Here is a 17,867-nt window from a genome sequence, read left to right on the forward strand (position 1 = left end):
CCCACACCGGCAGGGAGCACCGGCTGATTAACGAAACTCATGCGTCTTATATAAAAACACAGAATTTATAAACCAGCGACCACTAATCACCGACTAAGCACTAATGGTTTTGTGGCTATCTTCCCTTCTGATCATGCTCACAGGTAGCTTGTTGGCTTTTTCAAAAGTGGGTTCATATCATTGATACAATTCTGCAGTCATCATTAGGACTCTTTAGAAGCCTTTTGAGGTGTTTCTCCACTGTCTCTCCAAACTGTGTTTCTGCTTCTTTTCTTTCCGTTTATCTGCACCCGTGGCTCGCCACGGCACACAGGTTGCTCTGCCTGGCTCCTGGGGTTGTCGTGTTGGGACACATGGGCGAACCAAAGTACTATGCCCAACTGTTAGACATCATTTCAGAATGTCAGTAAATCTAACCAAATAAATATCTTCTCTCTTAAGAGAAATTAGACTGCGTTCATTTTTTAAAATACAAAGCATGATTTGAACCCATATGCCGTAAACCACAATCCAAGACATTTGAACTTAAGGGACACGGCATCATTGTACACAGCTTATGAGATTTTGGCCTAACTATGAAACAAGGTAAAAATTTTAATAAACAACGTTGTCTTAGTCATCCTCCAAGTGTGGGAACCATTGAGAGAGAAATGAAGCCTTAAATAAAAGACTTAGCTATAATCTATAATAACGTAAATTCAAGATGGCTTAAAACTTCCCCTTTGCCCTAAGCAGTGTGAAAACCACATCAAACAGGAAAACTGAGCTAAGTCTTAGATAATTTGTAGTTACCGGGAACTGACTATAAAGCCTAGGAAATCATCTCCAGTCCTGTTATTTGCAGGTTCAAGCAGCTTTCCCAGCAAATCCCAAAGGCACATGACATCACATTCCAGCCAGTGATGGGGCTGTGATCTAGAATTCTAGATTAATCGGTACAAATGGGATCCTCAGGGAAAGGCCCTAATGACAGGCAAAAGTGGCAAAAAGGTGGTGTCCCCTGTTAAAGCACTCAACAATGATCACAGTCCCACAAACAGAAGAATGTCACAGCCTTCCCATAAAATTTGAGGCTGAGACCATGAGAACCACATGGTCTTCAGAGGAGGGGCTTCTGACATGGTCAGGCGTTCCTCTGGGGCAGAATGCAGAAATCCACAGTCCTGAAGAGCTGTGGCCAGATGCAAGCAAAAACCAACAAACCAACAAAACAAAACTTCAGGGTTTGGGACGGACTGGGAATCTGTAGAGCTGACTGTGAAAGGCATTAATGCTGCCCATCAGTTGCGTGGCCACTTCACCCCCAGTTCCATCATCTGGCAAGATAACCAAAGGTTTGCAAATGGGCCATGGAAGGACTGAATATTACCACTGATGCTCTAACAATAAATGTCACTGTGTCTAAATTAGTACAACCATCGAGAGAGAGAGAGAGAGAGAGAGAGAGATATTTCATTCCTTGCTGCTCAAAGTGTCATCTTTGGCCCTGTGAGTTTATTGAAAATGCAGAATTTGGGGTCCCACCAAACCTACTGAATCAGTATCTTTAACAAGATTCAGGTGATTTTATATACATTAACATTTAAGAAGCCTTAGAATAGAACTCCATTGGGGGAACTGGTACAAAGACAGGTATAGTTAGTAGCTGATATAGAAACATTAATAGAAACACTAGTCGTTAGGATCCAATTTGCTCTAAAATTTGTAGCATCAGGGGGACCGCTCCTCTGTTGGCTACATAAACAAGAATTAAAGATTTCAGCTAAAGCATGGTCTTAGGTAGACAGCTCTCCAGTACAAGTTCTCTGAGTCTAGTACTCAGCTATGCCTAATTTGAGCAAATTTACAGTTACAAAAAGTTAAACAAGCTTTATAGGAAATGTTCTTGATTGGAAATAAATGCTGCGATTAAATATAAGAAGTCAGATTTGTATTAAGTTATATTTTTCTTGAAGTGGCTATACCAAATATCTCTCCTTGACCTAAAATCAATCTAGTATTTAGTACTGGTATTAGCTAGTGATAATGCGTCAATCACTAAACTAACAATTTTGAAGCCTGTCTTTTTGTTGTTGTTGTTATTAGAAATGATTTTATTTTGATCGGTTAAAATGGAAGTGATTTGAACAGGATAGTTGTTGGTTGGGATGGGGAACATATGCCTCAAAGATACTCTTGAGCTCTCATTCCCAGGAGCAGTCTTAGGTGGAATGAGTCTCTGAAGAGGTGTATGTAAAGTTGGTCACATCCTCTGAAAGCCTATCCTTATAAAAACGTATGCATCTTGGTATAATTAAATCAGAATCCTAAATCTTATGATCAAGAAAAATCTATATGGGTCTTCTCTGCTATAAAATTTACCAAATAGATTGAGGGAAGAGTGAAGACGGGGGGGAAATGGAGTCATTTTAACCAAGCTGCTAAAATAATTAACATGAAAGTTGAGGTATGAGGAAAGACTTCATTCTTGTTCTAACTAGCATGGAATTTAAACTTTTTTTGAACTTTCAGGTCCTGCGTCAATGCCTGGATATACATCTGGACCTCCAGGTAGCCCTATAATTACCCCCTGAAAAACTCATGTATACATCCACCTGACATCCATTACCCAGACCGCTGGATGTGACCAGACCTCCTGACACCCATCTCTGGACCACCTGGCATCCATCATCCTGACGGCCTGACATCTGACTGATAACCATCCTGGAAGAATCCTAAGGTTAAGAATGTGGGACTGATTATTCTCAAGAATGTACTTTTTACTATAAGAACTTTTAACCTTACTTTCTTCTTTGGAACACTTCTGGGTTTTTGCCTCGCTGTGTTCCCATATTACAGACTCCAAATCCTTGAATAAATCTCTATCATTTATTTCTAGTAAAAGGCTCCAGATTATTTTTAAGTTTGTGGAATAGATTAACTCACCAATTAACTAAAATATTATATTTTTTCCACTCTTATTGTAAAAGAACAGGGGCAGGATTTTTCAAGTCCTTTTGTGATTAAATGCAAAAATAATATCAGAGCATTTGGAGCTATGTGGACCCGTGGAAAGTTTCCCAAGATGGTAAGAGTAATAATTAACATCTCCCCATATGTGGCATCTTACCCTATTAAGAGAGTCCATTTATTTTTATAAGGTACATAAATTAATGCAGAAATACAATCCACAACTTGGGAAAGTTACAAACATTTGAGCCAAGAAGTACAGCAGAAAAAAGTTTCCATTACTGCTTAAAATAGAAAGCTATTACATATCATCCGAAAATGAGCAATGTGACCACATATCATTTAAAGGATGACCCTCAAAGCCTTTGGCAATGTCAAATCTGAGGCACAGAACTATTTTCATTTTGATTATTTTATTTAAGTATACTCCGTGGGCATGCTATTTAAATTCAGAAAATAGACAATATAAGTGCCCAAACAAAAATTTACTAAAATCAGACATGTCAAGCATATGAGTACAAAAGCCTAGAAAATGTATACTCATAATATAATAAATGCGCCCATAAGATAATTGAACACATTGTCAATGGAACTGAAGGAGGAAAACTGCAGCGGAATTTTCTAACAGCTTTGTGTTCTATTCAGCTACTAATAAGAGCTAATGTTAAAAAACTAAATCCCCGAACATACCCAATAGCCAGGGCAGCATGCCTGGGATTGCCTGAGCTCTCTCTCACAGGACGAGGACACTGCCATCACCGAGTGTTTCCCGGAACTTTGGGCCCCTAAAGTAGGATGTTCTTAGAGTTCAGCTTTTTTATGCAAACGCTTTCTGTGAAATACTGTCAGGATTGACCTGCACAATGATTCTTTGTAACCCTCTCCACAAAATTAAATATTCTCTGGCCGTTTAAAATACACTTTTAAATAAACAAAATGTCTGCCCACCTGTGTGTGATCTGTTTCCAGCACAATTGAAATACCCCTTAAAAAATATCTAGCCTCAAACCTACTGTGTGGGTGTGCCCAGCACCAGTTCTCCAGCTAGAAACATTTTCCATTGTGAATGAATCAATTAACATCCTGGTTCTTCAGTCTTCGTTTTTCACACGGTCATCCCTGAATGAGTTGTTTTGAGATATTCAAAGGGAGAAAATATCTGCACAAGACTGGGGCAACTCCCACTAAGATTAATTCAAAAAAAAAGGAAGAAAGCCTTTGTAGGCATTGGTTATGAAAAAGGGGCCATTGATGGGTGTTATGGGCTGAATTGTGGCTCCCCAAATTCATATGTTGAAGTCCTAACCCTCTGTACCTCAGAATGTGATTGACTTTGGAGACAGGGTCTATAAAAGAGGGAATTAAGGTCAAATGAGGTCACGCGGGAGGGCCCTAATCCAGTATGACTGGTGTCCTTAGAAGAAGAAGGGTTAGGACACACATGTGCCCACACAGAGCAAAGCCCATGAGGACACGCAGAAGGGAGCCATACACAAGCCAAAGACAGAGGCCTCAGAAGAAAGCAAACCTGCCAACACTCTGGTCTTGGATTTCTAGCCTCCAGCACTGTGAATGTGTCTGTTGTTGAAGCCACACAGTCTGTGGTATGTATTTTGTTATGGCAGCAAACAAATACAACACGTGGGTGACTGGAATGGAGAGAAGCAGAAACCTGAGCAGAGAGAGACCTTTCTGGGGACACATGCTCTTAAGGTACTCCCATTTGATTTCGTCTCTTTCAGCTTTTGTAGGGACACGAGCAAGAGGAGCTTCAGACAGTGGAGAAAAGTCACTTATGTGCCTAAGACATGCCACACAGACAAGCAGAAAACAGACCCCCAGAACGCGTACAGCGACCTCCCCGCTTCAAGTGTTAAACTTCAGAAAACGGGTGAGCCAGGAGGCCTCTCGTGAACTATAAACATACCAATGTGAAATCACCAGTTCAGGGAGCTCCTGATCTAAGCAAAGATGGAGCTTGGCAGAACTTTCTGAGGTGTTTCCCAGAAAGGTGAGGGTGGACCCTGGGAGGGGTGGAAAGAGCAGTAAGGACTGACTGCTGTTGACAATAAACGATGCAATATTCCAAAAAACAATGATGATAATGAAACATCTCTTTAGCCTAATAGGATTCCGCCTTTTTAGGGGCCATGTGGGGAGCCTGTCCCCACCTCTGAGGTATCGGGCCAGGGCTTTCTCAGGTAGGTGGGGACCTGGGGACCTGGGGGCCGGTACCAAGTCTCACCTTCAGGACAGGAGCCAGGAAGACGGAGATCCCTGTCAGGACGAAGACGATGGTGCCCGTCACTCTCTGTTCCCTGGCAGAGAGGAGCACAGTCAGGGGGACAGTTGGGGGGGTACAGTCAGGGGGTCAGTCGGGGGACCAGTCAAGGGGGATAGTCGGGGGGTAAAGTTGGGGAGACAGTTGGAGGGGAAAAGTTGGGGGGACAGTCGGCGGGGACAGTCATGGGGAACATCGGGGGGGACAGTCAGGGGAACAGTCGAGGGGATTGTGAGATGCTCCAGGACCACTCCAGCCTCTGGCCCTCTGTGGGCACCTGAAGGCGTGTCCAAGGCCCTAGCCTCTGCCTTGCTCCCCCACTCCAGAGAGTAAGCCAGTTGCCAGAGGCTCAGCTGACTGGCACGTGGGGAGAGAGGGAGCCCCGACAGAGGTGAAGGAGTTTTGTAGGGGTATTTGGGAGGTTGTCCAGTGCAGGGGCTAATAGCAGGGGTGCTTGAGCCAGACCAACTTGGGGGTGGCTCTGCCACTTACTAGTTGTGTGGCACCAGGCAAGGCCCTAAATGTCTTCTCCCCAGAAGAAGAGAGATAATGGCACCTACTTGGAGAGTGGGCTGTTGTGAGCGTGAAATGGGATGTAAAGTGCTTATTATCCCTGCCCTTTGATTATAATAAGTTCCCATGTTTGTAGGACACGACTAATGAGGATTTGGAAGGGGGCCTGGATACTGGCAGAGCAGGTATGAGGGGTGGGAGGGCAGGTGTGTTTTCCTGCCTGCCCAGGCCCAGACACAATGCATGCAGGTGGGAAGAGCTGGGGGCTGTGGGACAGACTGCTCAAGGACAAAGCCATCTGGGGCTCAGGGGTCTGGGAGGGGACCCTGCCCTGACCAGACAAGTCTCGCTTGGGGCAGCTGGGCAGCCCAGGTCTCCTGAGGCAGTGGGGAGAAGCTCTTAGGACAACCACTTCTGAGAATGCCAGTGCTGGTGTGGGCTCATCTCGGACACCCTAAGAGGTGGAAGATGTGCTTCTCTGTCTGAAACAGGTCTGCCTGCCACACCTGACGTGGGTGTGAGAGGAGGAGCAAGTAAGGGAACAGAGGTGACAGGCCATGGGCCACACTCCGGGGGTGAGAATGATCCTGGAAGGCTTTCTGGAGAAATGGAGATTGAGCAGAACCGAAAGCCACAGGAGGGCTTTGGGGGACAGTCGCCGCAGAGCTTCTTGAAGAGGACACAAAGGGGCAGGTCAGAAGTGGCATGTGGGGCTCCTGAGTGGCCTGTATAGGTGAGAGGCGAGTGTGCGTATGGGCAAAGGTGGTGTCCTGCTAGGAACCTTTTAGGAAAAAAGCACCACTTAGAACTGCATTTTCACCTCCCTCTTCCCTCACTTCCGGAATAGTCTTCCTACTCATGTGGTGCCTGGGCTGTCAGAGCAGAGGCGCTTTCACCCAAACACCCTGAAGGTAAGAAAACCTGCTTCCCCTCCCTCAACCTGACCACTCCTGCTCAGGTTGTCCCCAGGCCTGGACCCCCACCTACCTGACCCCCAGGAACTGGGGCTGCTCCCCAGGGGCGCTGGTCTCCGTTTCCATCTTGAGGCTGTCGATGTGGGCGATGGAGATGACCGTGGCGGCCACATACCAGGGGAGCCCCATGCAGGAGCACAGGGCCAGAAGGATGCCCACCCAGAACAGGTCCAGGTGGTAGCCAGCAGCCTTCTGCAGGGGCAGAAGGGGAGGAGAAGCTGTCTAGAAGCCTGTTGCTGACCATATGTTGGGGTGGGGTAGGTTACGCAGAAATCTTCCCCAAAGCAGCCATTTTGTGGAACATGGTTCAAGGGCGCCCCCTGGCCTTGTAGAGAGTACTCTGAGGGGGCTGTCACCCTGAGGTGCTCAGGCCTCACCAACCCCAGGGCTTGGTGAGCCAGGGTAGGAACACAGGTGAGGGAGAGGGGTGTTCAGGCTTGGAGAGGCCCTGGGCTTGGGTCCTTGGGAAGAAGGATGCTACCAGTGGCCACAATATATCTGCAGTTCCTGAACGAAGGGCTTGGCTGGGGCAGGCCCTAGACCAAGCCTCGAGTGGTCCAGAATGGGATGGGGGAGAGGGTAGCCCGAATCTGCCCAGACTCAGAGGCAGGGTGGGGAGGTGCAGAGACCAGGAGGGCTAAGGATGCCTCTGCCTCGTGGTTCTGGACCTGCTCAGACTCCCAAGGACACTGTCAGGAGATACAGAACTGGGGGGGTCTCTTTAGGAGAAACAAGATGCCCAGTGGCTCACCCTAGGCTTGTCCTGGTCCGTGGATCAAGTCACCCTGGCCCTGGTGGCCTTACTGCCACTGGAAGTCACATTTCCCCACCCACACCAGAAATCCAGTCCTCTGGACTCATATTTTGCTTCATAAATGGCCCCAAATTTTGATAGACGTACCATCTCCCTTCTTTGTTCCTTCTGAATTGTGGGAGGAAAGAGGTTGTGCTTCCGCTCCAAGCACCAGCCTTACCTTCAGCTTGTTCTCCTTCCGGTTGACGATAACAGCTGTGATCTGCTGGTCCATGAAGATCAGGATGGTCACCAGCAGGGCGGGCAGGATGCTTGCCAGGTACACCCACCATGGGTTCTTCCCGAAGGGGGCGACGAACCAGCCTCGGTCTGGCCGCGTGGGCTGCATGAAGCAAACAGAGAGGGCCCTGTCCTCTCTCCCTTGTCCCAATGCACGTGCTGCCCAGGACCCCATTCCCCCCACCTTCTGGCCTTTCCCGCAACTGGGGTACTTTTCAAATGCAATCCTTTCCCTTAAAGACATTGGCGCCTGCAACGTTAGAACAAAGAGACCCAAGGCAGACAGACTTGGCCAGGGTGCAGTGTCTGCAGAACTGAGATCATTTGTGGCAGCCGCCTGGGATTGCCTGGGAAACAGGGCGGTGCAGTGCGAGGGCATTTGGAGGAAAGCTTGCAGTCACTCCATAATTGCAAACTAACAAGAAGGAGAAATGAGGCCCAACAGGCAAGAATAAAGAATTTGATGGGCCCAGTGCCTGATGCTGCTGTCTCTCCCCTGTCACCTGTCTGGGGAGCATTATAGAATTGTTTGTAAAGCACCGAACATCAATTCAGACTTGCATATTAAAAATAAGGGACCATCTGTGCAGGAGCTGGGCTGAAGTTCAGCTTTTGTTTTTGTTTTTTAAGAGAATGAGTTGCTTTAATTCTCAAGGCCAACACCAGCTTTACGAGATGTGTTTAAGCTCCTTAGGAGAACCCTGAAGTAATATTGGGAAGGTCAAGCTCTCAACAGGCAGGGAGGACCAGTTCTAGAACCTGTACCACCCAGCCCAGTGGAAATGGGGGAGCTCCTTGTGAGGGAGCAGAGCTGGAGCCTAGCTACAAGCAAATGGCACCAAGTCTGGACTAATGGGGAATTTGTGAAGCAGTGGTTCTCAAACGTAAGCAGGCCCCAGACCCCCTTGTTAAGCAGAGTGCTGGCCCCCACACCCACGTGGTGCTTCTGGTTCCACAGGTCTGGGCTGGAGCTGGGAATCGGCATTTCTAACAGGTTCCCAGGTGATGGTGTGATACTGGTCTGGGGACCACACTTTGAGAATCACTGTTCTAAGGGATCATTTTCAACAAATCCCAGGTGGCTCAGCTTGTAGACTGCCAGGAACCAGGGAATTGTAGACCCTCAAGTGGAAATCAAGGGGCTTCTGCTAAATTCCAGCACCATCCCCACCCTGTGGCTACACAGTGGGATTTCACTGTGAATATGTCCCCAACCCACCACCTCAAAGGACGGCCCCTTGGGAGGCTGTTTTATACAGGAAGGGTGGAGCAGGCACAGAGAACCCACCCACATGGTCGCTTGGCTGAGGGTATGTGAAAGTGATCATTTCAGAGGGGAAAGGATCTGCAGCTGGTAGGCAGGCAAGCTAGTGTCCAGAGCAAACCTTGATGACACTGGGCACGTGCAGTTTGGGGGTTTCCAGCCCGAAACAGGCATCGATTCCACAGAACAGCAGGATGGAGAAGACAATGGAAAAGTCAGCTATCAGGGCCCGGACCTGCAGAAAAATGAGCAAGTGAGCAAAGCACCTGCCCAACCGCAGGTGGACCCAGTCCTCAGGCAGCAAAGAGGAGAACGGGTAAGAGCTTGAGGTCTGAGGTCAGCAGACCTCGGCTCACATTCCCACTCTGCCCTTGCTGGCTATGTGATCTTGGGGAAGCATGTCATGTCTTGGAGCCTCAGTTTTCTCATCTGTAAAATGGAGATAATGATAGCATGTACCTCTTAGGCATAACTGAGCTATGATGCATTCCAAGGGATTCCATTAGTCAAAGTGGGAATTGTTACAGTCCATGTGTCATGGCGCCATCACTGATGATATTTTCTGGTATGACCAACTGAATTAGGTCACCCTTCAGGGGTGGTGAGGGCAAGGGCTGAACTCTGAAGGAAATCTCAGCTCCTAGAAATGTGTGACAGATTGTTGCACTGCCAGCCAAGCTGGGTGGGGGGAAGCCCCCAACTCTCCTGGGGACCCTGGCTACTCTCAGACCTCCTGTTCACCAAGTGTCCTTCGCCTCTTGCTCCCCTGTTTCAGGAGGCCCATCCTAGGCCAGGCTCTGGAGTTCACCTTCCTCTCTGTCGTCCAACAGCCCTTCCACACCACTGGCTACCCTGCCACCTTTTCTCTGTCTCTTTAGAGACAGCAGTTTCCAGAGAACCACAGGGAAATAAATCAGGAAGGGCAGGGGCAGGTTAAGGCACAATGAATTCGCTCCCTGTACCTCTTACTTCCCTTTCAAACTGGTATTAGAATAACATAGGGAATCAATTAAAAACACACATAGTATAGAAAGCAAAGTTCCCCCACCTCACCTTTTCTCAGTCCAGCCCCCTTTCCGGATAGTTCCATATGTCTTTGATTTCAGTTGTTCTAGTGGTTTCCTCCATGTCATTAATGAATAAACTATACTTTTATGTTTTGATTTACTAATTTTTTTTTAATTTTTTATTGGGGAAGGGGAACAGGACTTTATTGGGGAACAGTGTGTGCTTCCAGGACTTTTTTCCAAGTCAAGTTGTTGTCATTTCAATCTTAGTTGTGGAGGGTTCTGTTCAGCTTCAAGTTGTTGTCCTTCCAGTCTTAGTTGTGGAGGGCACAGCTCAGCTCCAGGTCCAGTTGCCGTTGCTAGTTGCAGGGGGCACAGCCCACCATCCCTTGCGGGAGTCGAACCGGCAACCTTGTGGTTGAGAGCCCACTGGCCCATGTGGGAATCGAACCGGCAGCCGAAGGAGCATGGAGCTCTAACCGCCTGAGCCACCGGGCCGGCCCCTTGATTTACTAATTTAAGGCATTATCTATTGGTAAGAATTTAGCTTACTTGCACTATCCCTCCTTTCCTCATTCCCAATCTCTGAGGGTTATTTTCATACTCCTTCTATGGGTTTCCTTTGCACTTTCAAGTCATATAATCAAACTTCTCTTTCCACTAGCTTTTGCCAGTATCTGTCAGTGTCCATCATGGGAGGCCAGGCTCGCTGCTGCTTCCTTCCCATCACCTTTCTCCTCCCCCAACCCCTTCCATTCTGTGGTTGCTCCACTTTGATTTTTACATTCTCTTCTGTAAACGTGTCTTTTGTGTTTTATCTATAAGTGCATTCTAAAAGTTGAAAATCAATAACAGCTTTATCTTATTATGGTCATATAAAACATCGGTCACTGCAGAACCAAGCAGTGTGCCAGGTTTATAATTGGCTCCCCTACAATATTCCCAGCATCCAGACCAAAACATTATTAAGTTAACCCACATGAATTTGTCATTTTTTGTAGGTCAAAACCGTCCAATACACAACACGTCCTCAAATAATGTCATTTCGTTCAAGGTTGTTTCGTTATAATGTTGATGACAAACAAAATCAATTCCTGGCCAAGGCCACTGTCTGTGTGGAGTTGGCATGTTCTCCCCACGTCTGTCTGGGTTTTCTCCAGGGACTCTGGTTTCCTCCCACACCCCAGAGATGTGCACGTGAGGCGAATTGGCGTGTCTGCATTGTCCCAGCCTGAGGGAGTGTGGGTGTGTGTGATGTGCCTGAGATGGAAGGGCGTCCTGTCCAGGGTGGTCCCGCCTGGCACCCTGAGCTGCAAGCATCAGCTCCTGCCACCTGCCACCTGCCACCCTGAACTGGAATAAGCCCCTTGGAAAAGAATGACCTTACTTGTTTTTTATTAATCTGTCTTAAATGTATATATAGTGCACATTTATTTCAATGTGTAGCATTATAAGTGCTTTGTTTCTTTATTTAGAATTTTGGTGATGTTTTTGCGACCAGAAATATGCTTGCAGTAGGAACTTAACTTTTGTTTCTACCAATTAGATGGTGGTGAAGTTGATGTCAAAAGTCGTTTTGCTTAAAGTCGCAGTTTCCAAGAACTTATCTGTGATGTTAAGTGAGGACTTATTGTAGACAATTTCACATGGTCCAACCTAGCACAAAGAGGGATATAATAAACAGCCATGAAGTTCCTTCCACCTAAAGAAATAGCAATGTGCCCGTTCAGTTGATGACTCTTCTATTATCCAGTGACATCACTGTCCCTGCTCTCTAGAGACCCACTGGTCTGAACTTGGAGTTTATTATTCCCATCTTTACACTTTTACTAAATATATACATAACCCTAAATGAAATATGATATTGTTTTACATCTTTGAAGACATTAGATAAATGGTGTCAAATTATTTGTAATCTTCTTTATAAGCAGCAATTTACTTTATTTGTTCAACATAATGTTTGTGATAGTTTTCCTTGGGGAGAGAGATAGCTCTAGTCTGTGTCTGCATTGCAGCCTAGTTTGTATGTGCTAGATTGTTTTCCATGTATTTCTTTATTCTCCTGTTGATCGATGCATTTAGATTATTTTCATTGTTTTCCTCTTAGAATCAATGTTTCTATGAACATCCTTGTACCTGTGTGAGAGTTTTTCTGGGGTGTACAAGTATACCTGGGAGTGGAAGTGCCAGGCTGAAGATTGTATCCACCTTAAGCTCTATCAGAGAGAGGCAACTGCTCTCTAAACTGGATGTACCTGTTTATACTCCCACTAACTGCTTTTCATCTTCAACACTTGGTATCCCAAGCCCTTTCTGTTTTTACCAATCTGATGGGTATAAAATAGTGTGGTCTCATTCTTCTCTGCAATACTAAATTCCAGGAGGTAACAGAGCAATTTGTAAGTAATTTTTGGGGGAAGGAGATGGTAAAGAATTTCATGCTACATGAATTATATTAATATTTTGCACTTCAAGAAACAGACATTCTCAGATGCAGTCACCGCTCTATACTTTTTATGTAAGAGGTGACTTAGGGAAATGATCTGGTTGGAAGTAGGGATGAAGGGAGAGAATCTGTCTTGAAGATGCAAGCACACTATTTTTCACTCAGTTTATAGATTGCAAAGCTTCCTAAAGAGCTTGTATTTAATTTTTATAAAATATTGGGGGGAAATCCAATTATTCATATCAAAGATTTTTATCATTATTAGTAGTATTAATGTTAGCAGTAATATTTATTGGAGGTGGCTTGAGGAGAGTGCTCATGGGGTTTATGGTGGCAGAAAGTTGCTAAAAAATTCTTCTGGGGCCGGCCCAGTGACTCAGACGGTTAGAACTCCATGCTCCTAACTCCAAAGGCTGCCGGTTCGATTCCCATATCGGCCAGTGGGCTCTCAATCACAAGGTTGCCGGTTCAACTCCTCGAGTCCCTCAAGGGATGGTGGGCTCCGCCCCCTGCAACTAAGACTGAACACCCCACCTCGAGCTGAGCTGCCTCCTGGATGGCTCAGTTGGTTGGAGCGCGTCCTCTCAACTACAAGGTTGCCAGTTCGATTCCTCGACTCCCACAAGGGATGGTGGGCTGTGCCCCCTGCAACTAGCAATGGCAACTAGACCTGGAGCTGAGCTGCGCCCTCCACAACTAAGACTGAAAGGACAACAACTTGAAGCTGAACGGCACCCTCCAAACTAAGATTGAAAGGACAACAACTTGACTTGGAAAAAAGTCCTGGAAGTACACACTGTTGCCCCATAAAGCCCTGTTCCCCTTCCCCCATAAAATCTTAAAAAAAAAAAATTCTTCTGAGTGCTCATCCCCATGGTACAACTATTGCTCACATTTTCAAGGGCTATTTTGATTAATTAATGTCTTATTCTGGCCACAGAACAGAAAATAAAATTAAAACATTGTTAGAATTTATAATAGCATTAAGAAACCAAATACCTAGGAATAACTCTAATGAAAAATGTGCAAGACCTTAAGACCAAAACCTATAAATAATACGTTATGGAGAGAAAGAAGACCTAAGTAAATAGTGAGGCAGACCATGGATCAGGAGACTCAAAATTTAAGGGGTGTCAGTTCCCCCCACATGTAGAGTCAACAGAATCTTATCAAAATTCTAGCAAGCTTTTTATTTTGGTGAAATTTAAGATAATTCTAAAACCTATGTGGAAATACAAAAAGCCAAGGCATTATTGAAAAAGAAGGCCAAAGAGGGAGAGGTTGGTCTGTATGATACATAGACTGATTATAAGCCACAGAAATGATGGCTGTGATATTGACATACAAATAAACTAGTGAAACAGAATAAAGAACCTAGAAATAGACCCCACTGTGTGCGAACATTTAATATGTGGCAAAGGAAGCATTGCAGAGCAGTGGGGGAAAGAATAATCTTTTTTAAAAAGTTTTGAAACAACTGGCTCTCTATATCAAAAAACAAATATTATCTCATACTATAATGTCAAAAGCAGTCCTGATAGATTGTAGTTCTAACATAAAAGAAAAACAATGAAACTTGTAGAAGATAACATAGAAGAATAACTCCTCCAATATTTTCCTTGAGGAAAATTTTGGTATATTTTTTACAGTAAAACTAAGAATTTCTGTTAATCAAAAGATACCATTAAGGAAAAAAAAAAAAAAAAGGCCAATCCCACAGACTGGGAGAAGATACTGGCAACACATATGATCATAAAAAGGTTTCTATCCAAAATACGTAAAGAACTCTTGCAAATCAGAAAGAAAAAGTCAGATAACCCAATAGAAAATGTATGAGAGATTTAAACAGGCACTTCCAAGAAAAAAGTCAAATGGCCATATGGCCAATAAACATATGATAAAAATTTGAACTTCATTAGTCATCAAGGAAATGAAAATTACGAAAACACAAGACGACTAAAGATAAAAGTATGACAATACCAAGTGTCGTCAAGGGTACTTGACAGCAAGGGAACCCAGTTCTCTTTGATTCCAAGTCTGTGCTCTTAATTTGAAACCTTAGTAAGTGAGTGGCATCCATCCTGGGAGTGTGTCAGAATCCTCTCAGGGAGGTCTTGTGAATGGTCTTATTATAGGTACCCTCTTAACTGCAGGGTAAACTTACCTTGGTAGGGAAATAGCGGCTGAATTTGAACTTTTTCAGGGTCAAGGTCATGGAGTACGTCCCGAAGAAAAGGATGAAGGACATGAGTGCCAGATCTGGGATGAACTGGCAGGAATTCCCCAGTAGGCGCCCACCATAGTTCAGACACTCCTTCTTGCTCAGCAGGGACCAGTCCAGCTCTGTGAGGTTAAGGGGGTTGTACTTGGAGACAAAGCACAGAAGAGAAAGGGTAAGGGCCTTCCTGGTGGGTCAGCGTGTCCTCTCCTACAGTCCTCAGGCAGCCCTTCCTGCTCCCCAAGGGGCCCCAGCCCGCCTGCCCCATGGTACCCAGCAACAGAATGATGCTCCTGGGGACAGGGTAAGGAATGAACAACAGGAGGTTCCCTGGGGAAATCAGGAGCTGACAGGTGTCTCTTAGTGGAAGTCTAGGATGCACTGCTGTGTTAGCAGAGAGGAAAAGTGCAGAGGGACGGATGCCCTCTCCCTCAGTGGGCCGGGCTCACAGCGCAGTGAATCAACCATGGGTCCTGTCAGCACCTCCCTCCTGGAGAGTCTCAAATTTACTCTCCCCTTTCCTTCCCCTGTGTACACCCCTACACATATTTGGGTTCACACCTCATCTTTGTTAGACCCTTGTTGGGTCAGTTATTCCCCTTTTGGTGTCCCAGAAGCCTACAATCCAGGGCACACATTTGGCCATATTTGACACATGATACGCTCTGCTTGTGCTGTTCATTACTTATCAGGTTTGTCTCCACAGGCTTATTACAAGCAAGTTTGAGGACAGGGCCACATCTGTTTCTTAGATGTCTTTTTAGCCCTCAAGTATTCAGACATAGGCACTGACTGAATCCATTCTTCCTCAAAATCAGATATTTGAAAAAATCTTATGTTAAATTGCCAGCCGAGCAGTCAGCAGGAGCAACCCTGGGGACATGTGAGGTCCCAGAATCTCCCCCCAGGGCCTACCAGGCGCTACCCTTCACCTTCACCTGGTTTTGGACTTGCCACCGTTGGAGCCACTTAGGCTGGGTGCCGGCTCCTGAGGGCCACCACTCATTATTATTGGAAAGGCAGAGCAGAGCTGGGGGACAGGGGACTCAGGAGCACAAAGAACAGACCAGATTCAATGAGTGGGGAGCATGAATAAACTTTCTGGGGCTGGGGAGGGGCATTGTTGGGTGAGAATTGGGGGTCCTAGGTAGAAAAACAAGGAAGAAGGTAGAAAGATGGATGGGAAATTTTGCTGACAGCATTGTTTGTGCAGCCCTACTTACCATTCCTCACATCTATCTCCTCTTCGTGTGTGCGTGTGTGTGTGTGTGCGTGTGTGTGTGTGCGATGCACATAGATCTAATGGAGTGACGCATGTTGTAAAATGGGATTTGGACAGTACATACGTAAAATAAAAACGTGCGTTGACAAAACTCCACAGGTGACCTGACGGGCAGCTGGCGCTGACTCTGCCAGCCTGGGTTGCCATAAGATGGTCTCAGTTTCCCAACTTTTCTCACTCTGCCCACAAACGAAAGCTCTGAAATGTCTGACGTAAGAGGAAAGGACTTACCAGAGAAGTGTTGGTGTTTGGTGGCAGCAGGGCTGAAGCATCGAACCCAGTTGTATTCGCTGTGGATGAACACAGGACACGGGGAAGGGTCAGCAGCTGCTGGGCAGGGAGCCTGTGAACACCCCCTCCTGGGCCCCCACCCTTTCCCTTCTCCCTCCAGTTCCTTAGAGCCAAGGAATGGCTTCCTACTGTGAGACTGCTCATCAAACCCCTCTTCCCTCTCCTGACTTTGTCCAGGGAAGGTGGCGGGTGGTAAGGGGCGCCCGGGCCACAGCTCTGACAGACCATCTAGGCCAGGCTAAGACAGCTCCTGCCTGATGCTGAAGGGCTGGCTTTAAAACCTGAAATAAGGGATCTGCTGCCAAGACAAAGTGCTGACACGAGTTAGTGAATAATGTGCCTTGTGAATCCCTACCAGCCACTGGACACATGTCTGTGCTCTTAACCGGTTTCAAAGAACTTACTCTATGCCATGCACTATGCCAAACCTTTACACACAACAGCTTGCTAAGTTCTTAAATCCACAAGACATCGCCCCATTTTTAAAGCTGAGGTAACTGAGGCCCAGAGAGGTTAAGTAACCTGCCCATTGCCCAAGGTCACACAGCACATGCTTGGAGGAGCCATGATCCGCCCCAGGTAGGCTGGCCTAGGGCCTAGACACCTCCCAGCTCCACACAGCGAGTGCCTTTCCCTGCCCTGTTCCCCTCCACACACATTTCCCTTCTCTCCTGCCCTGTTCATATGTGTGATTTCTTTCTTTCTTTCTTTTTAGGTCAGCTGGGCCTTTAAGAACTCACTGGCTTTGATATTATCTCCTCTAATCTGCCCCTTGAGTACAATCTGAAGAAAACTAAATTTGGGTCTTGGCCTCAGCATCCCTGACTCTTATGGAGCATATGAGGGTTCCCATCAGGGGCCATGAGGAGAGTTGAGAGGACCTGTGAGCCCCTCCCTGAGGGATACAGCCATTCCTTATAAAGGCAGGCGCTGGAGGGCCACTGTTTTCCTCTCTCTTGTTCCTGCATTGCATGGGTAGAGCAGGGCCGGGTCCTCCTTGCCTTCCTCCTCCAAGTGAAGGCCGACTGGGCAGCTCCTCTGCAGAGGTTTGGGGAGGGAGGGAGGAGGCCTGGCAGCCAGTGTGCTGGCAATAAATCTGAAATGCACTGCAAGCCCCATATGGCTCCTGTTGGCTGTGGTTAGGAACCTAGAGGGACGAAGAGGCTATTCTTGAAGCTTCCTTCAGCCTCCAACAAGCTGCCATCTATCTTGGTGGATCTGATCACAGCGCCCCTCTGTGTTGTCCACTTCTGGGACAGTTGAACTGGGAGTGGCCAAGGAATTCAGCCTTGACCTAGATCAGAATACTCCTGGAAGCTCTCCAACCAGCAGTTTGTTAGGATTATTCCAAAGAAAACTTCACTTCCTAGAAATTAGGGACATTTGCTGCCTTTCCTCACACCACTGACCAAGAGAACGTGATGCACTATTAATAATGGAGCAGAGAAGGCAGGCAAGAGAGCTGACTCTGGGCTACCCACACAAACGCTCGAAGACTTCCAGCTGCTGCCTGAGCCTGGCGAGCTCAGGTGCCTTTCCATTGCCAAGGTTGTCACACCAAACACCCCTTTTATATCTTTTCCTTAGGCTTAGCCATTCGTTTATATCG

At 46.5% G+C, this 17,867-nt stretch overlaps 1 protein-coding gene across 6 annotated transcripts in view; it reads right to left on the minus strand.

The window, feature by feature from the left end:
• The window catches only part of SLC4A5 (solute carrier family 4 member 5), an 84,745-nt gene that overhangs the window by 10,771 nt on the left and 56,107 nt on the right, over positions 1-17,867 (minus strand). For all 6 annotated transcript variants that reach the window (XM_074332195.1, XM_074332194.1, XM_074332192.1 and 3 more), the window contains 6 exons: positions 16,199-16,257; positions 14,632-14,832; positions 9,136-9,249; positions 7,692-7,853; positions 6,731-6,909; positions 5,195-5,267 (listed from right to left, as the gene is read on the minus strand). In XM_074332195.1, the coding sequence (XP_074188296.1) occupies positions 5,195-5,267; positions 6,731-6,909; positions 7,692-7,853; positions 9,136-9,249; positions 14,632-14,832; positions 16,199-16,257 (788 nt within the window). The remainder of the gene's footprint in view (positions 1-5,194; positions 5,268-6,730; positions 6,910-7,691; positions 7,854-9,135; positions 9,250-14,631; positions 14,833-16,198; positions 16,258-17,867) is intronic.

The sequence above is a fragment of the Rhinolophus sinicus genome, linkage group LG05 (assembly GCF_036562045.2).
Source record: "Rhinolophus sinicus isolate RSC01 linkage group LG05, ASM3656204v1, whole genome shotgun sequence".
NCBI lineage: Eukaryota > Metazoa > Chordata > Mammalia > Chiroptera > Rhinolophidae > Rhinolophus > Rhinolophus sinicus.